This window comes from Oryza glaberrima, chromosome 10 (genome assembly GCF_000147395.1).
Source record: "Oryza glaberrima chromosome 10, OglaRS2, whole genome shotgun sequence".
NCBI lineage: Eukaryota > Viridiplantae > Streptophyta > Magnoliopsida > Poales > Poaceae > Oryza > Oryza glaberrima.
This window is the reverse complement of record NC_068335.1, coordinates 17,332,370-17,343,807: the sequence shown is the minus strand read 5'-3', so window position 1 is coordinate 17,343,807 and position 11,438 is coordinate 17,332,370. Positions and strand designations below refer to the sequence as shown.

The 11,438-nt window shown below is 38.0% G+C and overlaps 1 protein-coding gene and 1 non-coding gene across 2 annotated transcripts; one reads left to right on the top strand and one right to left on the bottom strand.

The window, feature by feature from the left end:
• Positions 1-3,828: 3,828 nt before the first annotated feature.
• On the top strand, positions 3,829-3,902 carry TRNAN-GUU (transfer RNA asparagine (anticodon GUU)). Its single transcript has one exon. It is a non-coding gene; the product is annotated as a tRNA-Asn (tRNA).
• Positions 3,903-5,127: 1,225 nt separating this feature from the next.
• LOC127785988 (protein CUP-SHAPED COTYLEDON 1-like) lies at positions 5,128-7,433 on the bottom strand. Its single transcript, XM_052313308.1, has 3 exons — positions 7,080-7,433; positions 6,142-6,407; positions 5,128-6,009 (listed from the first exon to the last, which is right to left on the bottom strand). The coding sequence occupies exons 1-3, from the start codon at positions 7,249-7,251 to the stop codon at positions 5,473-5,475; spliced, it is 975 nt and encodes a 324-aa protein (XP_052169268.1). The 5' UTR covers positions 7,252-7,433; the 3' UTR covers positions 5,128-5,472.
• Between the last annotated feature and the right edge of the window lie 4,005 nt (positions 7,434-11,438).

Sequence of the window (11,438 nt, the reverse complement as noted above, 5' to 3'; positions counted from 1 at the left end):
TGTTATGAATATTGTTCAGACTTTGTGATCTGCGAGTAAAACAATTACCACCTTCCTCTCGATATAGCCCACAATATTGTAGCCACCGTGTAGTAATATGTTTACTGTTTACTGATATGTTCAATACACAATATAAGAGTAAAAATTGACACTAAGAGTATTGTTAATCTGTATTATAAAATGTTCATACGAATGAAAAAAATACAGGCTCAATCACACACGAGTGATAAAATTACTCACAAGTGAATCAAACTAGAAAAGAAAAAAAATGATTCAGCCAAAAATCCATCGTGAAGTTGGGATCCTGGTGGCTTTGTTGGATCTTGCTATAAGGATGGAGAGGTTGGTTTATGTCTTGTGACTGGTGCTGAAGAGGGCAACCGGGTGATTAGCAGTAATCGACGATGGAATCATGGAAGGATGTAGCGGCGTGGTATAGAGGTGAGCTCGACGTTGCGTGGTAGCAGCCATCCATTATATAGTAAGCACGAAGAAAATGCAAAAACATTATCGTTCGTGTCATAGAGACGACGAGTGAAAGAAAAATAGCAAACAACCTCCATCATCGACGGACTCCACACTATCCTCTGCGGACAGCCACATGAAGCATGATGTGCAAATGTAGGACTTGTGCAGCCCATCAATTCAGATCAGGTAATATTGGAGATTGTACGTTAATTTGGTTTGCAAAAATAAATTGGGGCTTCATGCGTGAAGGTGAATGAGAGTATGCATGTAACATTGAACATATGAGATGAATGTGGAATAAGGCATGATTGTGCACCATAAGTTTATCTTTGACTCTTTGCGGGTCAGGGTCACATATGAGATGATGATTATGGGCTGATTTGGTTTGAAGCTAAAACTTGCCATACAAATATTGGCATTTTTAATAGTAATTCTAGTAATATTTGGCTTGCTACCAATACTTGCAAACACCACGTAGATATTGTCAAAAAATATTGGCATTGGCAAAAACTTACCTATGTTTTGGCATTATCAATATTTTGGTATGCTTGCAAACCAAACAAAAGCCTTAATGTCGTCCTTGGCTACCATCCACCCCCTTACAAGAACGGATCGAAATCACAAATCAATGCACAATTATCAAGATATGCTACAAAGGCCTTGTTTAGAACCACCGGCAAATTTTTTTTTCCAGGTCACATCGAACGTTTGAACATATGTACGGAGTATTAAATATTGATAAAAAAACTAATTACACAGTTTGCGTGTAAATTACGAGACGAATCTTTTAAGCCTAATTGCGACATGATCTGACAATGTGGTGCTACAGTAAACATTTGCTAATGATGGATTAATTAAGCTTAAAAAATTCGTCTAGCAGTTTACATGCGGATTATGCAATTTATTTTATTATTAGTCTATGTTTAATACTTCAAATGTGTGTCCGTATATATAATGTGACACACCAAAACTTTACACCCATATCTAACCATCCCCATAAATACAATGACTGCCAGGTAAATCTTTCTTTCTTTAGAACTTTTCACCTCGAGGACCTCAACTCCTTCCTCATCACCAATTGTGTTTTGTCTCCTCAGTGTGCCATAAGCCATCATCTAAAGAGTGAAAAATGTTGTTCCAATCAAAATAAAAGGACCATTCCCGCCCATTTGAAAAGGCTAGTTATTTTCAAAAGCCAAAATGGACAGATTAAATCTCCATTTAGGGCTCCTGTGGAATGCGTAATAAGAAAAATTAATTTAGAAATTCAGAGGAATATGAAGTAATGCACATGTAAAACAAATAATTTCAAAATATAGGAAGTTTGGAACACAAAATTTGGCTAACTAATTATATTAGTAGTCAATATGTGCTCAACTTAAAGTCATTTGGTGTTATATGACACAATTTGCTTGGACTTAGCGAAGGAAAGAAAAAAGATGTCAAGATGGATGTTCAAATTGTGTTCAAATTCTTGTATAGTTGAAGACAAAGAAAATATCCTCTGTTTTTCCTACATACAAAACGAAGGAAGAATGCCGATCTTTTCCCCAAATGATTTGAAATATATCCTACAATCCAAATGAGGTCTTAGGGCATCCACAATGTGGTGTAAAAGTAGTCTGTAAGTAATAGAATATTCCATTCAGCCACCTATTACCACTGTTCAACTAGTCCATATAGAAAAAATAGCAAAAGATACCCATATGCATATGGACTACCCATATGCATATGGAGTACCCATATGGAATAAATTATATTATCTATCTCTACTCTTCTCTCTTCTCCTAATGATACCCTGTATCCATATATATTGTGGAGATTGCCATATGGATAAACTATTTATGTGGGTCTTATCTATATGGATCACTTTGCCATATATATTGGTGATGCCCTTAGAATGGGGGATTGTCGTAAGATTCTTAGAGGATCCAATGTCCTGCAAATTTCTTTCAAATGGAAAGAAAGGAAAATTCAGCGTCTTGGAAATTTTGCTTTCCTCTATTTTTTCCATACCTAAGGGCTACTTTGAAATACAGGATTACAAAATGTAGGGATAGACAGAATTACAATACTCCAATATGGTAGGCATGTAAAATAGAGGATTAGAAACATAGAAATTCTATGTAAACAGCTATTTAGATGAGGTCAAGGAAAATTATAGGTCCACTGCTACAAAGCTTTGCTTATATTTTTTAATCAAACAACTTTATTAGTCAATGACTGTGCGACTTATTTCCATAGTGTTGTCATTATATGCTTGATTGGCTCCTTCTTCATCCAGGAAAGTAACATAAGTTCAGACTGAATGGGTTTGTTTCCCGTACGTTTCCTATGGAATCGCCAGAGGAGGAAAAAAAAATCATTTGTACTGCATGTGACCAAATTTTCAATCCAATTAAAGTTACAGCAATCTAATCCATTTTTCTAAACAGATAATCTGGTCTTTACTTTATCAAAAAGCTACAATCATTCATTACAATGTTCTTAACTTAAATATAGCCAAACGCAAATATAAAACTACAGTGATCCAATCCATAAGAACAAAATTCCTTCTTTTTCCTACAATTGGAAGGAGGCCTAGAAGGCTAGGGGTGGGCATTTGGTCAGACCGAAAAATTTGGTCTTGGTTTTCGGTCATTTCGGTTTTGGAAACTCATGACCGAATTTCGTAAAAAAAACTCAGGACCAGTAAATTCGGTCTCGGTCTCGGTTTGACTGAATTTGACAAGTAGCAAAGACTCTATGCAAGCAACAATGGGAAAGTGGAGACGAAGGTTTGGAGAGTGGAGACAGAGGCGGCAGTGGTGCGATGGAGGCGGCGGCGGCGGCGGCGTGATGGATGGGTTGGATTGGAGGCAGCGCTGGTTAGGGCGGTGTGAGGTTGACTTACTCCCTCCCTGATGCCCTATAGGGTTTGGTGTTTTTACTGAGCTTGTTAGGCCTCCTAGGTCTATTGGATCACAATTCGGTTTTCTCGGTTAATTCGGTTTTCTCGGTTAATTCGGTTAACTGAAACTAATGACCGAATTGCTCGAAAATTTTTTGGTCTGTTGATGGCTGAGGCCGAACTACTAACCGAGTTTCTCGGTCTTATTCTGTCCACTCCTGTAGAAGGCTAGAAAGCTGCACTCATTTTTTACTAGCAAAATGTCCATGCTTGATGCTTTGCTTATGGTATAAAATAATGCACACACTTATTTATATATATATATATATATATTATTTACTTGTTTCAAATACATATTTAAATATTATATAATATTAGAAAATATAAAGGACTTTGTAAGACGTGTAAATTTGGTGGGGGGTTGGTGGAGAAACAATATTTAAACTTGAAATGAGAAAATTCACCACCTAGCTGGAATAGCTCAGTTGGTTAGAGCGTGTGGCTGTTAACCACAAGGTCGGAGGTTCAAGCCCTCCTTCTAGCGTTATTTCTCGGTTATTTTTATTGGGCCAATAGAATTTTTGTTTCTGGCCCAGTTCAAGCCCTCCTTCTCGCGTAATTTTTATTGGGCCTCTTACCTCTATTGGGCTAGGTTTATTGGGCCTCTTACCTCTACTGGCCCAACCTAGCCCACTTTTTATTTTCTGGTCCAACATATTTTTCGTTTATTTTTGTTTCTGGCCCAACATATTGGGCTTCTTACCTCCCAACCTAGCCCATATTTTTATTTTCAAGGCCGGCCTTAAGTCCATTCTATTTTGCCACATATTAGGTCTTCTACCTTTTTCTTGGCTAATTCCTACTACGTATCTTTCTTTAGTCCAAAAATATTTTCTTCTTATCAGGCCTAGTCCAATCTGTTTTTTGAAGGCCGGCCCTAATGCATGCGCTCCCGAAGTCCGATGAAATTACACAAACACAACTTTTTTTCCCCTGGAGAATATCTGTTCCATGCAACTACACAAGTTCAACAATCTGTCATCCAATTTGCTCTCTTCTGTAACATCTATATATACTGAGTTTGATAATTATTCTATTCTATATGATTGGACTACTTACATTATAAAATTCCTCTTATTAACTTGAAAGAAATGGTTGACAGCTAATTTGCCCCACTGTAGATTTATAAAATTTATAAAATTCTTTGCGTGGTTTTATTGCAAATTAAACAGATGGAAATCTATGTATCAGAGACAAGACATCCTTTAACTTTCTTGTGCAGCATATGAAAGAGAAGTAACTTACATTAAAGAGCAAAAATATTTTGGGTAGCATATGAAAGAAGATTTATAAGTATAAACAAAAACTAGATAAAAAAATATGTACAGCATATCATTTAAAAATATTCCCAATTTTATTGAAAGAAAATACTTTTTTTTTGGGTGAAATGAAAGAGGAATCATTTACACAAAATAAAATGGCACAAACAAAATAATTTACGTTAAACTGCAGAAATATATCATGTATATCATATAATTGGTAATACCATATTAAAAAAAAATGTAAAAATCAACCCAAACATCTATTTTGTGCAAGGGGGCTTTGAATGTTACTCTTTTTTTCTTTAATAAAGGCAGTCTGGGTATTTCCTAAAAAGCCATCTGGTCCAATGGTACAGAGTGAAAAATGACTCACAAACTCATGGTCTAGTATATAAGGAGGAAATTCGCAAGTCATTGAACAAAGTGAACTCAGTGGCAGAAAATATATTCTCTCTTCCTGAAGAGCTTGGCTCAATCAGATTTAAATATTATTCCCATCATTACAATTTTAAAGTACAAGAATATCAAATTCATCCTGGTTCTGAATTCTTGATCATCCCCTTTCCCTAAAGTTGTTTGATATATGGCTCACCTACAAACTGAGTAATTACACAAATATTTGCATATCACGACCACTCGAACTAATCGACCCCTTAATTCAACTCCACCTTAATTAATAATCACACTCTAATCACAAACTAGCAAACCTCTTCTAAGCTCTACATATTTTCTGAATTTAACTGAACTCTAACACATGCAAATCATTAATATTAATCCATTGTACTACTTCTGCTAGAAGTAGAGCTCGTCCCTGTACACGCAGTTGCTACCACCTTGGCGCCATGCTGGTTCCATCTCTATGATCTCTCCCATGCCATGCTCCTCAAACCCCATCCCAAGTGCCATCGTGGCATCGTTGTTGCCACCCTGGCATGTTCCAAAGTGGGCCCCCACCGCCATGTCGTCACCAGTTGGCCGATGTTCTAGGAAGCTGTATTGCAGCATCGTCAGGTTAAGCAGTGCGCTGCTACTACCGGAGTTGTCGTTGTTGCTGCAGTGGACACCGCTACCACTGATCATTTGGTCCTCACCACCTTGCATGAGTACCATTAATGGTGGCACCGCCGCTGACCGGTGGTCGAACCTGTCCACCACTGTCGGATCGGGCGATGAGCCAAGGAGAGGTGCCATCGTCGTCGGCGAGGAGGGGTCAGTAGAGCCATCGGTGGCACCGGGAATGAAAAGGTCGCTGCCACTGCTTCCGCCACCCTCGGCTTCTATTGTCGATGGCTTCTTCTTGTCAAACACCCTACATAGCACCCAATCCTCCTGCTTGACACAAAAGAATATATAAACCATGATTAATTATTATGTGAATCTGAGCACACCAAATTAAGTAGTAGTGCTTAGCTATTGAAAAATATTTCTACGAGAAAGGTAATATAGAGCTAAGGCACACACCTTAGGTTGGGAGTTAGGTGTTTCAAGGCGGAACTCATGCATGACCCATGTCGTCTTTTGCCCATTAGGGGCACGGCCGAGGTAAAAAACTAGCGTCTTCCTCATCCCGACCACCGCTCGTGTTGTACCCTCATGGACAATCCGGTCCTTCCCCGTGGCCTTCCAGTAACCTGTCTTGGTCGCACGGTTCGTCCGTGACCCTGTCGCGTATTTCCGGTCTCTGAAGCTGAAGAAGTACCACTCCTCCGCAGTGAGCTTAGCCACCTCTGAAAAAAAATAACAAAATAAAAACTAATTAAGCTCTCATATGCATCCAATCATCAGCTAATTAATAACCATTTAGTGCTATGTTACACCCTTCATTAAAGCATCAAAGTTAATAATAATATACATTAGAGATACTAATTAACTGTTCAGATGTATCTGTACCTACACTGTAGAGCTAGGTACGTGAGATCATGAGAGAGGGATTGGATACGCTTGCACGTGAAGTGTTACAGCGGTCACTGTTACTGGCAAACAGTGACGTTTTTATAATTCTCTGAGTGGCCCTAGCTAGCTAGAAGTGGACATATAAACAGGTCGTTATTGGTCTCTAGCTTGCGAGACTTGGAGTCTTGTGACTTGTGAGCTAGCTAGCCAAGGAACCATCACGAAATTATTGCCGCTAATTTTATGATTGCTTGCAAGCTATAATAGCTAGCTGATGATCATCTCGTGCACATTCTGTATCTATCTATCTACACCTATAGCTATATGCTTGTGCTCCAAGGAACCCCAAATGATTAACTAATTATCAAACAATTATCAATGCACCAACACTGTATCTCTCTTGTGTACAGTGAAATTTCGCACCCGATCTCAATTCATTGTAAAAAAAAAAATACAGTACTTCTGACTATGTGTCTGGACAAAGTAGGTTTGTAGGGTAAGGTTACCGGGAAGCTCCCATGGCTCGCGGGCGTGGAGGTCGACGTCGACGAGGGTGCCGGAGGCGACGCGGTGGTTGGCGACCTTGTTGCGGAGGTAGAAGCAGACGAGCTCCTCGTCGCTGGGGCAGAATCTGAACCCCGGCGGCAGCGTCGACTCCATCTCCCTCAGCCCGGCCATCGATCTCTTCGATCTCAGCCCCAACAAAATCAACTAATCAAACTCACTAATGATCACTCGATCTTTTACTCTCCTAGCTAAAGCTAGCTAAGTAACAATAGCTTGGAGAAGACGAGACGCAGCTAGCTAGAGATATAGCTAAATATGATCTCTTCTTCTTCTTGGGAGGCGAAGCAATGGAGGGGCTTATATAGAGGGGAGAGGGGGCTAGCTAGCACGGGGGTTTGTTAATTAGTTAGATAATTAAGATTTTGGGATGATTTGGGGGTGAGGGGATAGAATTAGATTGAAATGGTCTCTGTCGAGGACGACGACGGCGTCGCCATCTGGCCCAAAAGATGCTCGCCTGATGAGCTGAGCTGAGCTAGCTATATCATATCGATGATCAGCTGAGCTATCACGCTTGTGGGATTTGTCAGAGGCTGCTGCTGCTGCTGGTGGCTAGCTTAGCTTGAGCTTAGCTGCACGCACAGGCCCACTCCTCACAAGGGATCGATCGATCGATCTAATTATATACATTGCGTTTATCTGCTAGGAAAAATAGAGAGAAATGTCCCGGGATCTTCCGGCTAACTCCACAAGGTGGCGGGCTAGCCGGTCTGGGTTTGAAGTCTCACCCATTCTATTTATTTGATATTAGATCATTTTCTAATATTCGTGTTTTTTCTAGGAAAAATAAATGTCTAAATTATTTCTGCAACCAGCAGAGATCATAATATATATGCCTTTTCCCTAATAATAATAATAATAAATATGCTTTAGTTTCTCTTTTCATGCACCAAAAACAAGACATACCACGTTAATTGTTTTTAATTCTTAGATGGTTAATTGTTTTTTTATTCTTAGATGGTTAATTTATGACACAAACTGGCTATTTCCTTTCCATTTTTCCTCTCACGAATCTCTAGGCAGATAATTTTAATTTTCTATATGGTCTATGATAACCAACCAAATTAAGGTCCAATTAAAATTTTCATAAACCACATCATTTAATTTCAATTATTTCTAATCTTTTGGCCAACTGATCGAAGTTTGCACATTGTGCAAATTAATTAAAGTAAGTTACGTCATCTAACAACACAAGCTCCATCTTATACACACCTACTACCATTACTATATTTCAGCATTAACCCACGGGGTATTACTAATATAATTACGTAGCGATCAAAACATACTATTATCCAAACCTGCTAAATGTAAGCGGGGAACTAATAGATTTTGTCTATAGCAATATATATATTCGATTTCGAGGACGGACGCTAGCTATAAATGAAGGGAGAAGAGACGAGAAAGTGACGAGACTTCAGGAGACGTGGAAGCTTGTCACACCAAATGATGATTAAAACCAAATCCGATATATATATGTACATACGTATGTGTGTATACTTTCTCAAATTTTAGGGTCGTTACGTGTGTGACAATGTTACATGGCACGTGAGGACTTTGTCACGGGCCGGGCAAATTTTGGGACAAGCTATAACGGCCTGTTTAGTTGGCGAAATTTTTTCTATCTTGCATGTTACATCGGATATACGGACACACGTTTAAAGTATTAAATGTAGTCTAATAACAAAATAAATTATAGATTTCGCCAGTAAACTGCAGGACGAATTTATTAAGCCTAATTAATTGGTTATTAGCAAATGTTTACTGTAGCACCACATTGTCAAATCATGGTGCAACTAGGCTTAAAAGATTCGTCTCACAATTTCGAGGCGAACTGTGTAATTGGTTTTTTTAGCTACATTTAATACTCTATGCATGTGTCCAAATATTCGATGTGATATCGTAAAAAAAATTGTTTGGAAACTAAACATGCCCTAAGTGATGAGCAGTTTACCAATTAGAATATAGAAAGAAGACTAAAACCCCACATCTCCGTCGTCTTCTGCCAAGTGTGTAAATATGCCTGACCATATATGCTAGATAGCTTCACCCTTGATACCTTCTTCCTTGCATGCTGGCTGGTCACCTTAATTTGTGCTCGATCCCCTAGTGGCACTACATGTAGTCCCTCCGTTCCAGAATAATATAGTAACAACTTTTCGTGTTCATCCTAAAATATAAAAACTCTCACCGATATCTCATTTTTTTTTAAAAAAATCCGGCTGTTTGAGATCTCACTGGGGAAGCAATCAACCATTAGTGATATGAAGGTTGATCTCTAAGTTCACAAACTATGAACCAATACATTCACATCACTGCAACTATTTATACGAACCGTGAGCTTGAGACAACAATTTCTTATATATAGTACAGTATATATTATGTGAAAGCAATATAAAATAAATATTTTTATACACTAAACATACTTATATAGTTTGATGAACGTGGTCAAAATCTACGTGAACTTGAAATTTTAAAAAGCTAGCTACATAAGTAAAAAAAAAGAGATTTAATATCATATTTTTTTTCTTGGAGCATGTCCTAATTCATCAATACATGATCATGAGCGGAGACAGGAGTAGGATAGTTATGGCAGGAGCCCTACATACTCAGCTTAAATACCCATTGAAAAATTACAATTCAAAACTTATTTTAAAAAATATAGGCTAAATTATTGAAATTACAATAGTCCATGGACAAATTCGATCTGGTTCCGCCTCTAAGCACATGTTAGCTGTTTTAAATTAATGCGAAAACATACGAAGACACAATTGAGCTTTGCATATGCTCCTTAATAATCCTCATGCCCCTATAGTACTACTGTCTGCATTGCCAATTGACAGTCATGCTTACATACCTGGCTAGCTTTGTTCAATATAAAGAAGTTTTGCTAGCTGCAAAACTATACTTAACCTAACCTAGCTAACTCAATAACTTAATTTGTTCTATGTTGTCTATATATATGTGCCCTAGTTTTTCTATTTTTTGGATGGTTAATTATAGCTTCTTTCAAACAACAAACAACAAAATCTTACTCACGTGACAATGATATTGCCATAACAGCTGACTAGCTAGTTCCCATTAAGCAACACACAAAACACTGCAATAGCAAACTTCCACATGATCTCAGGTTGTTGGACTCTTGTCAGCTTTGGTACGATTTTTAAGCTTCTAAGCGACACGGCTATGCAAAACAAAACACGAAAAAAAGAAGGAAGAAACTAATTAAAAACGTCTCACAAACTAAGATCATCTTAATTAATCAACAATTAGCTAGAATCACACACACATATTTATATATATTGCACATACGAATACACACTACACACACAAACATAAGAAGCCAATAGTACGTGTGCTCGATAATCACGAGACATGCATATATGCAGTGCTCCAGTAGTTAACAACACGTCGCGATTGCGATTAGCAATAAAGAGGGTGATTAGGACGGGATTAATTAGAAAAGGGAAGGGGAATCTCGTCGATCAGATAGCGCTCTACGTCTGTCCAAATCCATGCCCATCAGGCAAAGGTCCTGTGTCGATCGATCAAGCAGCTAGCTGCTGCCTAGCTGATCGATCGATCGATTTTTTAGCGCGTTAATTAATTGCAATTTCTTCTCCTTAATTACTCTGGATGGCGACATTGCAAGAGATTAGCTAATGCTACACTCAGCTAGCTGTTAATGCAATTGATTAGTAGCTCTTGCAAATGCATGCTGCTGTTGGATTTATGTGTGGTTAATATCGTAATCGTGTGTGTGTTCCTGTCAAGTGCATCCATGGATTACCATTAAATTAAGGGGCACTTTGGAACATACATGAAAACTACATACTCTCATGCGTTATTAATTTGGCAGGAATTATATATGCATACGGTTTCGTGCGTACGTAGCTTTATTTGAACCAATATTTTACTTCTCCAGGATTTTTTGGAGTCCATTACTTAAATATAAGCATGTATATATATATACTGTATATTCGAGTTGTACTGTATTTATATGTCGAATTTGCTATATATTTGTTGATAAATTTTCCTCTAAAAATTTGTCAAATGTAATTACAATACAATCGTAGTGTAATTATACTGTAACTATAATGTAACTTGTATGTAACTTTCAAGAATCTCTCGGTAATATGTTATTTCAGTAAAATAGAGATCGTGGGAACAAATCCTTTCACATATGTGTGTGCTGTGATTTTTTCCTCACCAGAACAAATCTTGTAATAGATCTAACGATTCAAAATTACGTGAAACTTACGTACAAGTTACACTGTAGTTATATGCAAGTTACAGTGTAA